Source organism: Lithobates pipiens, unplaced genomic scaffold (assembly GCF_037356315.1).
Source record: "Lithobates pipiens isolate NorthernLeopardFrog02 unplaced genomic scaffold, aLitPip1_a1.2 Scaffold_10, whole genome shotgun sequence".
Lineage (NCBI taxonomy): Eukaryota > Metazoa > Chordata > Amphibia > Anura > Ranidae > Lithobates > Lithobates pipiens.
Genome location: NW_027507686.1, coordinates 10,301,845 through 10,320,442, shown reverse-complemented (window position 1 = coordinate 10,320,442; position 18,598 = coordinate 10,301,845). Strand labels below are relative to the sequence as shown.

Genomic DNA, 18,598 nt, shown 5'->3' with positions numbered 1-18,598 from the left:
AGCTCCTCCCCCAAGGCGCGAGTCCCGCCCTCCTCCTCTCCCGGGTCCCGGCTGGCAGTGTATTTAACCGGGCAGGCGGGGGAGGCCGGGGATCGGCTGAGAGCGAGAGACATCGGAGGAGATCACATCGGCCGAGTCCATCCCCCACCCACGTGTACCGATCAGATCCCCAATTGTATGTTATTGAACCCCCCACTATGGGGAGATGAGACTGAGTGCACCCCAAATTCACTCTACACCCCCCCCACACACCCTCTGTCTGCACCGCCCCTCCCCCCGGTAAGTGTCCCCACCCTGTGATGTGTGTGCTGTGTCCCCAGGGTGGGGGAAGGTGATGGAAGTCATCTCTTCCCCTCCCCCCCCATTGAAAGTTTCCAGCCAAGTCTGGGTGTAGATCATCCTCCATTATACGGGCCACATCTCCTCACCCCAGGGGCCCCTGAGCCCCCCACCTCTACCCACCACCCCATGTGACCCCCTCTGATATATTCTTCTGTCTTTCAGCTGCTGTGCCACCTGTGACCCCCAGCAATGCCCATCATGAGGTAGGTACCCCCCACCCCTCCCCCATCCTGGGTACCCTCCAGTCCCTGATCACCCCCCATGTAACGTCTCCTCTCTGTCTCTCTTGCAGCCACAAATTGGAGGAGAGGAACACAAAGACCACCGGAGGGTCCAGGAAGAGGAAGGCAGATGTGCTCATTGTAAGAGAATACAAAGAGATTGTGTGCGCCTGGGGTGGTAACATTGTGGGGGGGGCATACCGTGTGTCAGGGTACTGTGGGGGTGCAGCAGTGTGTGGACATCTGGGGGGTGTAATACACACACACACACGTGTGTGTGTGTGTGTGTGTGTGTGTGTGTGTGTGTGGTGTCTGGGTGGGGGTTCCTTGAGGGGTAGTGTGTGTGTATGTATGTTCTTTCGGGGGGGAGGGGTATCGCGGGCTTCGGGTAGTGTCGGGGGGTGTGTATTGCGGGGTAGTGTGTGTGTGTGTGTGTGTGTGTGTGTGTGTGTGTGGTTCCTTGGGGGTAGTGTGTGGTGTTGAGTGGCTGTCAGGGGGGGGTTTAGAGTGTGTGTGGGTGTATTGTGGGGTTCCTTGGGTAGTGTGTGTGGTGTTAACGAGTGTCCATGTCTGTCTGGGGGCTTTAGTGTGGGGGAGGGGGGAATCGCAGGCTGGGGGGTTTAGAGTGTGTGTGTGTGTGTGTGTGTGTGTGTGTGTGTGTCTGGGGGGGGTACAGCGGGTTGGTGTGTCCGGGGGGGGGGGAGAATCGCAGGCTTCAGGTAGTCTCTGGGGGGGGGGTACAGCGGGTTGGAGGTGGTGTCTGGGGGGATTGCGGGCTGGGTGGTTTAGTTAGTGTCTGTTTGGGGGGGGGGGGGGTGTCGGTCTGTCTGGGGGTGGTGTCTGGGTGTGTCGAGGGGGGGGGGGGGTGGGGTATTACAGCGGGTTGGGGGTAGTGTGTATTGCAGGCAGTGTAGTGTTTGGGGGGGGGGGGAAGGTGTAATGTGTGTGTGTGTGTGTGTGTGTGTGTTTTTCAGGGTCATGCTGGGGCTAGTGTCTGGGTTGGGGTGCATGGTGCTGGGGGGGGGGGGGGTACAGCGGGGTGTGTGTGTCGTGGGCTGGGGGGGGTTCCTTGGGGGTAGTGTTAACGAGTGTCCGTGTCTGGGGGGTTTAGTGTGTCGGGGGGGGGGGGGGGGGAATCACAGGCTTCGGGTTGGGGGTAGTGTGTGTGTGTGTGTGTGTGTGTGTGTGTCTTGGGGGGGGTTAGTGTGTGTAGTGTTAGCGAGTGTCTGTCTGGGGGGAGGGGGTGTAGTGTCTGGAAGGTTTAGTTAGTGTGTCTGCCAGGGGTTAAAAGCGGTTTGGGGGTAGTGTCTGGGTGTGTCTGTCGGGGGGGGGGGGGGTTACAGCGGGTTGGGGGTAGTGTATATTGCAGGCAGTGTAGTGTTTGGGGGGGGGGTGTAACGTGTGTGTGTGTGTGTGTGTGTGTCTTATGCTGGGGGTAGTGTCTGGGTTGGGGTGCATGGTACTGAGGGGGTACAGTTTGTGTGTGTGTGTGTCATGGGCTGGGGGGGTTTAGTGTGGTGTCTGGGTGGGGGGTTCCTTGGGGGTAGTGTTAACGAGTGTCGGGGGGGGGGGGGGAATCACAGGCTTCGGGTTGGGGGTAGTGTGTGTGTGTGTGTGTGTGTGTGTGTGTGTGTCTTGGGTGGGGGGGGGGGGTACTGTGTGTAGTGTTAGCGAGTGTCTGGGGGGGTGTAGTGTGTGTGTGTGTGTGTCGCGGGGGAGGTGGGGGTAGTACACCGTAGGCTGGTGGTAGTGTCTGGGAGGGGTGGTATACCGTGGGCTGGGGGTAGTGTCTGGGTGTGTGTGCGTGCACCGGGGGGGGTGCATGCTTGAGGGGGTACTCTGGGGGGTTGTATATGTCCCCGGGCTGTGGTAACAAGGGCTGTGTGCGATGACTGCTCCTCCTCCATCAGCCTCACCCTCCGCCGTTTTATTCTCCAGATCCTGCAGGACCCCGATGAGGAGTTGGAGCCACAGACAATGCAGATCACCAAGAAGAAGCAATACGAGCACAGGGTAATTCTGCTGTTTTTTGACGTTTTTGTCAAACTGAATTTTTTATTTTTTTTTTGTAAAATGTACAGGATAGGCCCCTTTCACACGGGACGTATCAGTAATGATCCGCCCCGTGATGATCCGCTCGCTCAGTGGGGATCGCTCCGTTGTCCCTGCTGAGCCAGCGGCAGACAGGGCGGTCTCCGCACACTGAGCAGGGACCGTCCTGTCAGCTCTCCTCTCTCCTCTATGGGGGATCGGATGAACGCGGCCCGTCTGTCCGTGTTCATCCGATCCGCTCTGCAGACGGATAGAAAAATAGGATTTTCCGCCGTCTGCAGAATCGGACAATTGCGGAGGCGGACGATAGTGGGTGTCTGTGGATGTTCATCTGCAGACACCCGCTATCCCATAGGGATGCATGTATGTCCGTATTTCATGCGCAAACGGATGGATGAAATACGGACATACGGTCCACATGTGTGGAAGGGGCCAAAGAAAAAGTAAATCCTAACGTTTAAAAATCTATATTGTAAACAAAGATCATTGAAGCTGCTGTATGACCTGCTGATGAGATGTATCGATTTGATACAGACCAGTCATAAAACCATGAAGAATATACAATGACTTCCATCACACCGAGGGGGATATATAATATAATATAATACAACACAACAGCTGAAGTTTGCTCAATTGGACCATATAATAAAAATTTCCCTTAAACATTTTTCTATTTGCACTTGTTGTAAATCTGATCCCAGCATGTTACTATTGGCAGGTGGGAAGCCCCCTGATCACGGCCCATTCAAACCAAACCAATGAGGCAGCGCTGCCAACACCCAGCGCCTGTGTGCCACGCACGTGGTTGTGGATCCTTCAGCAAAAAAACGGGTGGTTTTCATAAAACACGATTTGCGGTCTACCACACGTATCGCCTTGTATGGGGGGGCCTTGTATTTTGAATCCCTTCACCTTGGCTTTTCTACTGCTGGAAGGGTGCTCTTGCAGCTGACCTGCTGGGACTTGTAGTTCCCCTTCATGTGGAGGTGGGATTTGGTGTCTGTAGGTTTATCGTGTCTTCTGTAAGCTTGGAGACTCCAATAACTGTAATGTGTGACTTGTGTGAATCTGTCATGCTGCTGGTCTGTGTAGGCCTGAGAGAGCTTGGAGGATTATGTAATGCTTGTTGGCTGCTCTGAGTCATTGCTGAGCTGTGGGAGGAATGCCTGGGCCTCCATTGTGGATCACTAAGTGTGTGTGTGTGTGTGTGTGTGTTTGTGTGTGTTTAAAAAAAAAAAAAAAAAATTTGACACTATACAATGTGTGCATTTTAGGGAACATTTGCCAGTAAGCCTACATGTGATAGGTCTACCATACATTCATGGTCTAAGGCTGGATTTTGCCTTTGCCGGATTTCCATCTCTTAGCTCTAGGTGTGTCTTATTGTTACCTTCATCCTTCTTTTTTTTTTTTTTTTTTTTTTTTTTGTTGAAGTAAACTCAGTTTGGTTTTAAAAAAAAATAAAAAACTCCCATGCACCCATATTTGGTAGAGCGGAATTGTTGGCCACACCGCTCTTCCTTTGCCGACGCTGGCACCATGTTCTTCTGTCTCCAGGAGGACTTTTTTTTTTTTTTTCTCCCACCACAGTGATCCTTGCCAAATCCCTTGTATGGGCACAGCCAGTGGATTGGTGCCAAGCTTCATTTTTTAGAATGCTAACGCTTGGCTGTGAGCTACCAGGGAACGAGAAGAGATTGATGTCGAAGGTGTGGGAGGGGGGGGTGGGGTGGTCTGATATCTTCAAGGCAGATCTCATCTCCCACCACTATAGAGGACCTCCAAAGGCTTTGCATGCGCTGCCACACATTAGAACATGTGAAGAAGTCTTAACGTTCAAACAATTGATGGAAGAGATCGGCTTTAGCCTACATGCCACGCCCTTGACGCCTTTTGCCCCGCCCACCAAGACTTAGTTGTGGGATGGGGGGCCTGGAGCTGGCTTAGGATGTTATATTTGCGTCCGCTGCTACACAGTTGAGTGTGCAGCAGAGGCAGGACAGGTGTTGTATGTAATGAAAGCGCCATCTTAGGGTGGTGAAATGCGTTAGTTTGGCTTCTTGGCAGAGAAATGTAGGCTGAAGCTGATTCCCCCCCCCCCCCCCCCCCCCAGGGAGAGCGGAGTTTTTTTTTCTTTCATTGCACACATGGAGGGCATTCTAATGGCTTGGACACCTTCACCTGTGGATCATGGGAGTTGCATCCCTGGCTTTGAGCAGCCTTCCAAGCTTGGTCCTAGGTCGCCATTGATATTCAGACTTAAACCAGGGGTAGGCAAACTATGCATGCTGCAAGGTGGCCTTGGTTATAGGACAGAGTTGTACCATTGAGTTTACTTCTCCATTAACTACTAAAATGGCAATTTTTCCCTTTTTTGCCCTTAAAATTTTCTCCCCTCAGTGGAAGGGCAGAAGGGGATGACTCCCCTGGTTGCAGCGTATATTGTTGGTATGAGTGGGGGGTGCCACATGTTCCTTGTACTATAAGACTGATAGCTGTAGTGATGGTGACATCCCCATTTCTGTCAGCCCCACACTAGAAGCAGCAAGGAGAGGAGAGCCAGGAGGAGGTGCAGGCTGTTCTCTCCCCCTCATAAGATTACTTTTTAATGAAGGGGTGCAATTTGGCAACTTTTACCTAGAACTGGATGATCTTGTCCTGGCACTGGGTGACAGGACAAGACAATATCTCTGCCAGGACAATATCTAAATCCTTGCCGTATGCCCCTCTCTAGAGATGGCCTCTATACCCCAACCCCTCTCGGATTTTGTCCAAAAAAAGTCCCAGCTTTGTGCATCTGGGCTTCTGCTCTACATAAGAGTGCATAAGAGTGAATGGGGCGAGAACAGTGAAGAGCTCAGGAATGAAGGGAAGGATTTGGGTACATAATTTGTCAAGAGGTGAGGCGGACACTTCAAGGATGCTGTCACTTTTGATGAAGTTGCCTTTAACTTGTACCTGACATCTCAGAATATCTCCAGGTAGGACAATCGGGCTGGGAGACACATTGACCAACCATACAAGTGACCACCTGATGTTTCCTGAACATTGATAGTTGTGAAACTTGTAGGGGTAGGGTTCAAGAGTTTACCATAAGGTTTTCTGACTTGTCCATGTGCCAACTTCTCCCCACCCATAGTGACTTCAGGAGATCTGATCTGGCTGACTTGTCAAGGTTGGGCAACCATCATGCCATATCTGTGCATATCAAGATAAAGTTAAGACATTAATATCTGTCAGTTAAGACATTAATATCTGTCAGTTAAGACATTAATATCTGTCAGTTAAGACATTAATATCTGTCAGTTAAGACATTAATATCTGTCAGTTAAGACATTAATATCTGTCAGTTAAGACATTAATATCTGTCAGTTGGCCAAAGATTTGAAGTGAAGTGATCAGGCGAGTTATAAAATCTCATCTGAACACTTTTGCGACATCTGATCTCTGCTCAGGCTGTGGTCGTGGTATCCAGTGGGTCCCACTAAGGTTGCAAGCTTAGAGGGCCTGCGTTAATGTAAATGCAAGAGAAGTGTCCTGACTGCCGCACCACCATATGAAGCTGTTCATGCTTGATTAGTTGCAGCATCAGCCAGCTCCATCTGAGCCATGTGCACTGTGTTTTGCCCTGCCCCTGGGCTTGGTCATGGAGGTCCTAGGCAAAATGCTGCTAATTGAACACAAATGGCTTTGTATGGTGTGGCTTAGGACACTTCTCTTGCATGTATGGTCACTTGAGGTGTTTGCAGGACCCATCCCCCACTCTTTTCATAGGATAAATGTGAATGATCATCCATTGTTGCCATTCCTGTTCAGGGACCTGGTGACCACCATAAAGGAGTACCTTCCTATCAGATCACTTTCTCACCTGTAAGCAATGTGCACATCTATGTGATGCCCTGCAGGCAATGGTGCTGTTCACATAGCTGTGTTACTATATAACCTTTTTTTCACCAGAGGAACCCTTATAATAGATCTTAGGTCTGGGAGAACACATGCAGAAAGTAATGTTATCAGGGTTTAGTAAGGGGAAAAGTGTCCCTCTATATTGATAGTTGGTTTGCCCCTAAAGTCAATGGTGTCATGCCTATGGAGGCACCAAATAATTGGAAGGTCAATTGGCCACAGCTCAAGGGTTTCCTACCAACCTCAGGCAAAAGCCTAGAGTTCCATAGAACCCCGGTTGGAAATGGCAGTTCTGTAGTGTGCTACTAAAGGAAATGCCTTTTGCATTCTATGGCTTTATTAAAAGACCTTCATTTTCACAGAAATCTGAAGCGGATCCTCTTGGACCTACAGTTTACTATCAAGAGAACACAAAGGGACCTTAAAAACAAGGCAGCCATTTGACTGATGAACTCTGCTTTATAGACTGTGACATCACTGCAGTGGGGGACATTTTGGTCCACGCCAAAATGGCGGCCACCATTCTACTTTTGTTTTTTTGAACCAGTACACCTTCAGTTCTAAGACATTCATTCTGGTTGTTTTCAAATGCAATTGTCTGTCTTTGAGGGGAAAGATGAAATCAGATAATCCACTTTAATTTTGTGTTTTAAATTTTTAGGGCACTTGGCGTAGTGCAAGAGTCTGTGAGAGTCTCTACAGGTTCATTCCCACCCCTGAGAAAGAAGACAAAACCATCGACCCAACTTCCTGCCCTACATACCCCTGCCTTAAGTTCCGACCAACAACAGTATCTCCTCTTCCACAGCTTAGGTAAGTTTGTTTGTGTTGCACCTGATACTCCAAGAATTGTTAAATGCTGATGGGGCCAAGAAAGGCTGCAATGGTGGACGGACTGGAGGGAAAGGAGATGCCGGCTGCCGAGGAGCCAAGTAGAATAGCGTTTATTGCACAGGAGGGACAGTTTAACTACTTTACCTGATAAAAGGGCTACCCCCCCCCCCCCCCCTTAAAATGGGTTGGCTGTAGTTTTGCTAAGGAGGTCAAATTATGGATTATTCTTGACTCCCCCCTCCTTCCCCTCCACCCATGCTTGGTCTTTGCTTTGTAGAACATCTTCAATAACTACAGAAGGAAGTACCTGAGAATCTGCTTCTCCCCCTCTAAACATCTCATTCCTCCATGATTTCACCAGATCGGTGACCTCCATCCTTGCATGCCCTCAGCCAGATATGATTTTGTTACATTGTATAAAGCGGAGTGTTCCTTGAAGTGGATTCCTTGTTAAACACAGGGATGACTGATACTCTTTGAGCCCATTTTATGCTCTCTAGAAACAGAAAACGTGTGTTTAGTTCTCGCTAGGAATCTGTAGCCATGGTGACGGTCTGGGCGCAGCCTCAAAACCTCGTAAAACCCTGAATGGAAAGGCTGGCCTCCTAAAGGAGATCTGAGCGGAGGAGTCTGCAGAGTCGTGTGCAGCCAGCTGTTAAAGTGGCTCTACAGCCAACTTCAGAGTTTTTGGAAGTTGTCCGATCCCTTGGTTGGGTTTTTTGCATTCCTTGTCAATGTTGGATGTTTCTGCCCTAGTGGTGGTTGCTAAAATTTTAAGTGAGCAGCCTTCTAGTAGCCAATGGCTGCATTATCTTATATCTCTGGGACAGGGAATGAGGCATGAAGGCTACTTTCATATGATCGTCAAGCTTCAGATTTTTATTTACCAGTGTTTCTAAAAGCTGCCTACAGTGTGCTTCCAGCAGCCGCTGTCAGATTTTTGTACAAATCTCTGGCCGGTGCCACCACTGTTAGAATGTGCTCTTCTGACCAACCCTAGATGTAGACAGAGTGCGCCTAGGGTTGCATGTGTAACAGGAGCCAAATAAGCTTGGGTCACCATCAGTGCCCATCAGTTACATAGTTTGGTTGAGTAGACACCAGTTAAGTGTCTTCAATTGTCCCTATCCCTGTACATTGCACACTCACATCAGTCCCTACCCCCAAGGTCCCCATTCATATACTGGGGTCAATTTTGGACAGAAGCCAATTAACCCACCTGCATGTCTTTGGAGTGTGGGAGGAAACCCACGCAGACACAGGGAGAACATGCAAACTCCAGGCGTGTCGTGGTTGGGATTTGAGCCAGCAACCCTTTTTACCACTGTGCCGCCCTGAACCACTACACCACTGTGCCTCCCTGTGCAGCAGGGAGGAATCGGGAGGATTACCAGGTGAATCGGAGTGGGAATCTCCCGCTGAAACACTGGCCACTGTCAACCTTTCGCCTCCTGGACTGGCTTTGGCCCACTATGCTCTCCATCATAGACAGGACTTTGTTTAGACAGTGGCCTGGGTTTCATATCATTGTGTCACAGCGGGAGATCCCTGCTCTGTGTGGTCTGGTCGGCTCTCCTCCTGACTAAGGATGAGCTTGAGTGTTCGCATACTCCACGTGTTGAGCCCACCAGGAACTTGGCGCTGCGCTAATCGCAGGCAGTGAGACATTGCCCTGATGCACAGCTGCAGAGATCGGGCAATGTCTCACTGCCTCTGATTAGTGCCGCACCGACTTCCTGGCGGGCACTGCGTGTGGAGCATGCGAACACACTGGCGCTCATCCCTACTCCTGACAGTTTCCTGGCTGATTGCTTCTGGCAGAAGTGGTGCAGCCTTTCACAGGGCATCAGAGGGGTTGAGGGGGCAGGGGGGTAATTGCCTCCTGGGCCACATTGATGCCTTGTGGGAAAAAAAACTGCACTGCATCTGCTAGAAGAGATCAGCCAGCAAACTGTCGGCCCAGTCCACCCCTACTCCACACTCGTTCTCAGTGGTAGACAGCTGGCTCCTGATGGGGAATGAAGATGGTGTGGCAGATCACAGCAGGATAACTTTACAACTGTGCGCTGTATGTGCAATTACCAAGCTGCAATGCACATCTACTGTGTTGCATGTGGTAGTTATAGTAGTGAATCAGCCTTTAGTGGCCCTGTTCCTGGTATTCTCCAGACATGTCTTCTCTCTTACAGCTGGGCTAACCAGGATGAGGTGTGGCGGAACATGTTACATAAAGACCGAATCTATCCACGGGATAAGAACTTTTTCCAAAAGCATCCAGAGCTACAGCAGAGCATGAGGGCCATCCTGCTGGACTGGCTGATGGAGGTAAGTGGTCTTGCCATCTGGAAGCTGCACACTGGAGTTGGGTTGTTTGTAGTGGCGCACTAAGGGGGGTACAGTTCACACCAGGTTCTGACTTGCTGGGGGTGCAAGTCAATTGGTGCTTTCCTGACAGCGGCAGTTCAGAGTGAGTGGAGGGGGTCTCCTTCCCTTCTCCGGTCATGTCTGAGCCAAGAGGAGACTTCTCAATCTGGTAATGTGGTATTTTTCTCCATTGACCCATTTGATCTTCAGAAAATTGCCCCATTAGCACAGATGTACATACCATTTCCATGGTGTAAGACCTGTGGGAATACTTTCATAAATGCACCCCTAAATGTTCACTATGATCTTCCAAAAGGTTTGACTTGGCAACATTTACCGGGAAATCCTATTTGTTCCACGGTTTGATGAGAATTTCATATATTTTTTTGGATCAATATTAACCCCCTTCCTGCCAGCCCCAGGCATCCCTTTAATGGGAAACAAAGAAAAAGAAGAGAACTGCGCAATCCCTAATACTTCTATTAGGATGTAAACCACTCTACCTTAAAGAAGTGTATCTTGTGATCTATTATTCTAACACACCAAACTAATGACTAAATAAACCATAAGGCATTACTTGTAACTAAATACAGTAAACATATATATTGCCCCTCATAGGTTATGAACCAAAAGGAAAAAATATACAATTCTAAGTCAGCGATTCAAAAACAAGAAACATATAAAGTAGAATCAAACAGTACTGAAAATGTATGTGATAACATAAAGTCCATTAAAAGTCCAACTGGAGAAACACCCTGTGTAGAAGGGATCTATTCAATCGTAAAACTTTTCAATCAACGTGAAGTAAAACCAGGTGCACCTCCACCAGACAAGTAATAATAGCCCCTTACCAGACGTCCCGGTAGGGAGCGCTTAATCACAAAATGGGTCTGAAGATGGATCAAACTTGAGCCCTCCAAATGGAACACTTTTACGTAGGGCAGGTTAGGAGATACGCCAGTCATAAACCCTTTAATGGGATTTGTACACCTTTATGGGAGAAGGATCCAGTCTTGTGTTTGGCTGTTATGCCCCGTACACACGTTCCCGATTATCGTACGACTTTTGTTGACTAAAAACTAATATCGAATACAACAGTGCAAAAAGTGCTCTATGTAGTTACGATTTTTGTCCTACGATTCCGTAAAAACCTTCTGGTGTGCGTAGCTACGTATTGGAACTGAAATCAAATACGTGTGACCCCCCCCCCCCCCCCCCTGTGTCTGCCATGCCTCTCCGTTCATAGTGTACAGGCATATTTGCTCTCCAGAACCTTTCTTTACACAAGCTCGTTCGCTGAACCTCTGAACGGACAGAAGTGATGCAGGACCCAGCACTTCCAATTGCAATTTTGGGGATATCAGTGATCACATGATAGGGAGTCGGTCCTGCCACCTACAATTTTTCATGTGGGGGTGAGATCTTCCCTTGACAGCTCAGTCCCTGTGCTGGGAGATCACGCTGTTGACACAAACCTTAGCTGCACATTGATGGATATGTTTGGTGTTTAAGCCTTCCCTTTCCTTGATGCACATAGAAGTTGACCTCCCCTGTTTGACTCATTTTTTTTTTTATCCCTCAGGTGTCTGAAGTCTATAAACTACACCGGGAGACTTTCTACCTTGCCCAAGACTTCTTCGATCGCTTTATGGCCATCCAGGAGAATGTGGTGAAATCCAGCCTGCAGCTCATTGGCATCACATCCTTATTTATCGCCGCCAAGCTGGAGGTGGGTAAAACCATGCCTCTATTCCAGGCATCGCTAAGTGGTGGACCGCGGTCCGGATCTGGACTGAGTCAATGTCTCATCCAGAGCCGGTCCCTGGACCTGCCTGAATTTTAATGCCATAACTGCTGGTCCTAGACTGTTACCTACCAGCCAAATCCGATGCATTCGGGTTCTATAGCTCAATGTCCAATGTTCGGTCAGATACAGACCAGCAAAGCTGTGACATTTGGCTGCAGGACATTACTCAGATTTCTCATTGGCAATGTCTGTCTGGTGTTCTGTCATATGAAGGGACTTTGTTCTCATCGCCTTTTTTTTGTTTTGTCTTCCAGGAGATCTACCCCCCCAAGCTGCATCAGTTTGCCTATATTACGGACGGGGCTTGTACTGAGGACGAGATCATCTGCATGGAGCTGATCATCATGAAGGTGAGCGATGGACAGGAGGAGATGGTGCTTTAGTGCAGTGGCTCTAAACCTCAGTCTTCAATACCCCCCCAACAGGCCATATTTTGGAAATTTCTCTTAGATAAAATGGCTGTCCAAAATACCAAGCCATTGACTCTGATTTAAAGCAGCTGTGCAAGATAAAGGAAAACCTGAAAACATGGCCTGTTTTAGGTACCTGAGGTTGAGATGGATGTATAGATATTCATTTTAAATGTTCTGCACACAGCAGTCACCCTGTAGCAGTAAATCTACAGGAGGCAGTCAAAAGCTGGTTAAATACACATGTGGTGGCTGTTAACTGCCATAGGACTTGTTCTTCCTGTAAAAATGTAAATCCCTCCCTCCAGCCTCTGACTGGATTGAAAAAGGAGAAGCGGCATACTAATGAGCGTTCTCCATCACTCTGCTCTCTCCTCCTAGTAGCTTATCCCTTGTTGGCACATGAGCACTGCAGCACAACTGGCTCCTTTTGCTACTTCTGCCTCTCCCAGTCTTGGCTCTGCTGTACCGTTTGTTCTTTTAAATGATTGCAACTGTCTGTGCCCCACACAGGTTTTGGCCCAAGACCTTTTTTTTGTTTTCTTTTTTTTTTTTTATTGACTCTTATGGTCTGCACAGACAGGATTACATTTCCCCCAATATGTTCTTTCTAGGCACTTAAATGGTGTTTATCTCCAATGACGACGGTCTCGTGGCTGAACATCTACCTACAAGTGGCTTATATCCGAGAGCTGCAGCACTTCCTTCTGCCGCAATACCCCCAGGAGACGTACATACAGATAGTGGAGGTAGGTGCCCGTCTGCCATGTTTGGGGTTGAATTTTCCGTTGGTGGGGGGGGAAATCTGGAAATGACTGCTCTGATCTTGTTTCAGCTGTTAGATCTGTGCATCCTGGATGTCTCCTGTCTGGAATATCCGTACAGCGTCCTCGCCGCATCTGCGCTCTACCACTTCTCCAACGCCGAGCTGGTGGAAAAAGTTTCTGGTAAGAATTCAAACCGTAACCAGGACTGGTTGTGTGCTGGAGGTATCTGGAGTCCATTGGGTGGGGGTCTTCTGTGCCCCAGAAATATAGTTAAAAGCCTGCGAGTTGAGACTGTTCATCGGATGGATGAATTCTATGTAGGATTTGTTGTGGGGAGATATATATATATATCTATATCTGCAACTAACGATTAATTTGTCTGTCGACTAATCTATCGATTATTTCTTCGATTAGTCAACGACTATCCGATTTTTTTTTTTATTTTTTTTGATTAGTTAATTAATCCTTTGGATAACCTTGAGTATTGTATTGGCTGCATCAGTACAGAGAGGGGAGAGAGAGAAACGGTTTGTTTACAAGTGATCGCTCCATCGGAGCGATCACATTGTAAACGCCTGGGTGTAGAAAGATGGCCGCCGCTTCGGAGCTAGGCCGAAGCCGCGGCCTCTCCTAAGGCCGAGACCGCGGATCGCGGCATGTGCGCACGGATCGGTGACGATCCGTTGCACCCCTAGGGACGGCGGCACGGAGGGGGAGAAGAGAGAGAGGGACGGCGGCATGGAGGGGAGCGGTAGATGCTAAGCACTGCCCCCACTGTGATGCATCAACGCCCTGCACGCACGTCGACGTATTTTCTTAGTCGACGCCTCGTGGCAGCTCTTATATATATATATATATATATTTATATATATATATATATATATATATATATATATATATATATATATATATATATATATATATATATATATAATTTTTCTCTTCTGATCAGCACTGTATTTGTACTTTTTTTTTTATTTCCAGGCTATGAGTGGACGGAGCTGGAGGACTGCATCAAATACATGGTGCCTTTCGCTACTGCAATAAGGGATGCCGGGAAACCGTCCACAATGAAGATCTTCCGCGGGGTGGACATAGAGGACATGCACAACATCCAGGCGCACACAGACTGCTTACAACTGCTGGTCAGTAATATCTACAGGTTCATTTTATGTCAGCAATTCAAAAAGTGACTCATATTTTATAGATGCATTACACAGTGATGTATTTAAAAGGTTTTTCCTTTTTTAGTCTTGATTATGGCTTACATATAGTTACATAGTAGGTGAGGTTGAAAAGGCACAAGTCCATAAAGTCGAACCTATGAACAGCTAGTGAAAACCCAGATTTCAGTATCTTAGAAAATTAGAATATTAAAGTTGTCTAGTGTAGACTCGTGGTGTCATTCTAATCAGCTAATTCAAAACATCTGTAAAGGTTTCCTGTGCCTTTAAATGGTCTGTCTGGTTCAGTAGGTTACACACTCATAGGGAAGACTGCTGACTTGACAGTTGTCCAGAAGACGGTCATTGACACCCTCCATAAGGAGAGAAAGGCACAAAAGGTCATGTCTAAAGAAGCTGGCTGTTCAGAGTGCTCTATCCAAGCATTCTTGTATCTTAATAGAACATTTGAGTGGAAGGAAAGTGTGTGGTTAAAGGTGCACAAGCAACAGGGATAATTGCAGCCTTTAGAGCATGGGTCTTCAAGTGAGGGCCCTCCAGTTGTTCAGGAACTACAATTCCCATCATGCCTAGTCATGTCTGTGAATGTCAGTCTTACAATGCCTCATGGGATGTGTAGTTTTGCGACAGCTGGAGGGCCATAGTTTGGGGATCCCTGCTTTAGAGGATTGTGAAGGAAAGGCCATTCAAGAATTTAGGGGAGAATTACAAGGTGTGAACTATGGCTGGTGTTGGTGCTTCGAGAGCCACCACACATGGATGTGTCCAGGACATGGGCTACAACTATCGCATTCCTTGTGTCAAGCCACTCCTGGACCAGGGATAACATCAGAAGTGTCTTATCTGGGTTAAGGAGAAATGAGACTGCATTCAGATTTTTTTTTGCCAGTCTATAGACTGGGGGGAGAACTTCTGGGGGAATCTAGGATGAAAAAGGACCTGGGGGTCCTAGTAGATCAGCAATGCCAAGCTGCTGCTAACAAAGCAAACAGAATATTGGCATTAAAAAGGGATCAACTCCAGAGATAAAACTATAATTAGCCCACTCTGCAAGACTCTGGTCTGGCTGCACCTGGAGTATACTGTCCAGTTCTGGGCACCAGTCCTCAGGCAGGATGTACTGGAAATGGAGTGACTACAAAGGGCAACAAAGCTGATAGAGTCTGGAGGATATTAGTTATAAGGAAAGGTTGCGAGAACTGAACTTATTCTCTCTGGAGAAGACACTTTAGAGGGGATATAATTTCAATTTATAAATGCCTTACTGGTGACCCCACAATAGGCAGACTACTTTTCAGCAGTAGGGAGTTTAAAGACTCGTGACCACTCATTAAAATTGGATGGAAAGTGGTTTAAAGCGGAGGTCCACCCTAAAGTGGACCTCCGCTCATCGGAACCCCCCCCCTCCGGTGCCACAATTGGCACCTTTCAGGGGGGAGGGGGGTGCAGGTACCTGTACAGGTATCTGTACCCACTTCCGGGATAGCTCTCTGCGGAAAGGGGCGTATATTCCGCCCCTTTCTGCAAGTGCCCGCCCCTTCCCGCAAGTGCCCCGCTGCCTGCTGGGAAAACGCACAGATCCCAGAGGTAGCGGGGACCGTCCTTATTGCGCGGCTCGCGCATGCGCAGTAGGGAACCGGGAGATGAAGCCGAAAGGCTCCATTTCCTGATTCCCATACCCAAGATGGCGGCGGCAGCACCCGAGATACGATCTACAGATCGGCTTCGGGTGCCGACATCGCGGGCGCGCTGGACAAGTGTCACTATTTTAAAAGTCAGCAGCTGCAGTATTTGTAGCTGCTGGCTTTTAAAAAAAAAAAACGCGGAGTCCCGGTGGACTCCCGCTTTTAAGTGTCAAGGATGTGGCATTCCCTTCCACAGGCGGTGGTCTCAGCGAGGGGCATCAATTGGTTTCAAAACTATTAAGCACCTGAACGACCGCAACATACAGGGATATACAATGTAATACTGACCTATAATTGCACACATAGGTGGGACTTGTTTCTCCCCCCAACCTCACCTACTATGTAACTTTGACTGGACTGTTGCTAAGCGGTCCAAAGTCCTCTTTGCATTTCATTTGGAAATCGCGGTCCCAGAGTCTGGAGGAGGAGTGGAGAGGCACAGAATCCAAGTTGCATGAGGTCCAGTGTGAACTTTCCACGGTCAGTGATTCGGGGAGCTGTGTGATCTGCTGGTGTTGGTCCACTGTTATCAAGTCCAAAGTCAGCGCAGCCCTCTACCAGGAAATTCTAGAGCACTTCATGCTTCCCTCTGCTGACCAGCTTTATGGAGATGCTGCCCAGAGAAAAATTGGGTCTCCTCCCCTGTCTGATGGGGCTGTGCTTTGTGGCAGAGCTGAGTAACTGTCAGGATTGGATGTATACATCCATTTTGCCTTCCAAAGGATTTATAGGTTTTCGTGTGTGTCTAATGGTCAATTATCCAGTAACTGTTTCATGTTCTTGTGTGGACCCACCCCCCACATGTTAGGGGTGCAAGTGCCAGCTCAGAAGCCAGGGAATTTGTTGGCCAAGCCTGTTTTTGGTAATTTCTGCCTCCCTCCCTTTTTCAGGACAAGGCTCAAGCGAAGCAGGAAGCGTTGAAGGAAGAGAGCAGAATCATTCCGATCCCCAGCGGAGTCCTGACCCCTCCACAGAGCGACAAGAAGCAGAGAACCCCGGACTCTGAATGACTCTCCTATACATTGGACTCTTAACGTGACAGGAGGTGCCTCCAGGGGGCGCTGCAAGCTGGCATTTTAATTGCTTTTATGAACTTGTTTTATCGAACTGTGCCTGCCTCCTGTCAATGGCAATGCGACTTTTTTTAATGCTGCTACAGAAAATGCTGCTCAAAGAATGGGATGGATTGTGCTGAGGAAAGTGATGCGTCGTGGGAGGGGCCTCTGTTCTTCCAGCTGTCAGGTGTACTTGTCGGTGTGCAATCTTCTACTTTTTTTTTTTTTTTTTTTTTTTTTCCTGTATACGCAATCTGTCCCAATTTTAAAAAAACAATTTCTAGAGATGCTGCTATCTTTTTATTTTGTTTTTAATAAAAAATAAAGATGCTGTCTTCAAGATGGCTGGAATTCCTGACAAGGTCTCCGGTGTAAAATTCAATTTGCTTTTCTCTTGGCGGGTGGTCTTTATGAATAGAAGGCCAAAAGGTTAATTTTAATTATTTTTAATCGGGGAGTACGAGACTTTCGGTCAAGTAATCACTGATGCCTTTTGCGGTGCGACTTGAACCCATACACAGTGAGCTCAAATCACACTGCTAAACGCATGCGATTTGAACAGGAATGCAATGTGGTTCCCCCCACTGCCCCTGTGTGAACCCAGGCTTGTCATAGTGACTCCAGCCCGGGTTTACACAGGAGCAGTGCAAGAAACTGCATACAATTCTGACATAACTTGTGCTGCAGTCTTGTTCAAATTGCGTGTGGTTCTTTTGCAGTGCGATTTGAGCCCATTCATTGGTATCGGCGCATCTCCACTTAAAACCACTGTTTGGTTTATTTTTTATTTTTTGCCCTCCACTTCCTGTCCCATAGCCAGCCAAGCAGGAAGTGAGAATCCTGCAAGTCACCAGAACCGTCCCTATTGGGGGAAAACGTCCCTCTATTACTAGTGTACAATAAATGCAGCGCTAATGATTGAAACGGTATAAAAGTGTGCTCAGAGAGTATAATATAAAATTGCTAAAATAAAACGGGTAGAAAAGAAGGTCCAAAAGATGGCCGAAGTGTCCATGCAATCATAAAATCATGTGATCTGATTTCACCACCCATGATGAGATGGATGCTTAACAGCCAAATTGTGTATATGTATATGTGTGTGTGTATATGTGTGTGTGTGTGTGTGTGTGTGTGTATATATATATATATATATATATATATATATATATATATATATATATATATATATATATATATATATATATATATATATATATATATATATATATATATATATATATATATATATAAATTTTTATACACTTTGGGGGAATCGGACACCAGGATATATAGTCCATATACTATGGGGGGGTTCTGGGCCTGGGAGCTAGTCCATAGACTATTGGGGGGGGGGGGGGGGGGGGGGGGGGGTTCTGTGCCTGGGAGCTAGTCCATAGACTATGGGGGGTTCATGGACTAGATCAAAGCTTCATACATCCACCCAAATGGTATCGATAGAATCTAGATCTCATCACATGGCTGTATCTGTAGCAGAATCCATGGACTCCATGTCTTTATGGACCTTGCTTTGTGCAGTCATGTCAGGAAGGGGCCGTCCCCAAACTGTTCCCACAAAGTTGGGACCATGAAATTGTCCAAAATGTCTTATGTATGCTGATGCCTTAAAGTGGCTGTAAACCCTTTACAGACCACTCTTTGCTACAGGTAAGCCTATAATAAGGGTTACCTGTAGCTTCCCCGGTTATCTCCTAAACCTGCACAGTTTAGGGGATATCCCCTTTATTTGCATGTGCCGACGTCATGCGCACTGAAGCAATGGCACGTGTGCCATTGCTTCAGTGAGTGTGCTGTTGGCGTGCATGCACAGCAGTGATGTCACCGCGGCTCCGGCCAATCACAACGTTGGAACCGCGATGCCCTGACGTAACCCCCAGGAGTGATGTTGCTGGCCAGTGCTGTGTATGGGCACCGCAGAGGATGGCTTGTATCTTAGGTGGAGTATTGCATAAC

General features: G+C 47.8%; 1 protein-coding gene across 1 annotated transcript; it reads left to right on the top strand.

The window, feature by feature from the left end:
• The first annotated feature begins 13 nt into the window (after nt 1-13).
• Nucleotides 14-16,988, top strand: CCNE1 (cyclin E1). Its single transcript, XM_077451501.1, has 12 exons — nt 14-279; nt 505-545; nt 635-704; nt 2,502-2,576; nt 7,183-7,334; nt 9,545-9,680; nt 11,302-11,448; nt 11,781-11,876; nt 12,551-12,685; nt 12,772-12,883; nt 13,688-13,848; nt 16,463-16,988. The coding sequence occupies exons 2-12, from the start codon at nt 532-534 to the stop codon at nt 16,580-16,582; spliced, it is 1,218 nt and encodes a 405-aa protein (XP_077307627.1). The 5' UTR covers nt 14-279; nt 505-531; the 3' UTR covers nt 16,583-16,988.
• The last annotated feature ends 1,610 nt before the right edge of the window (nt 16,989-18,598 follow it).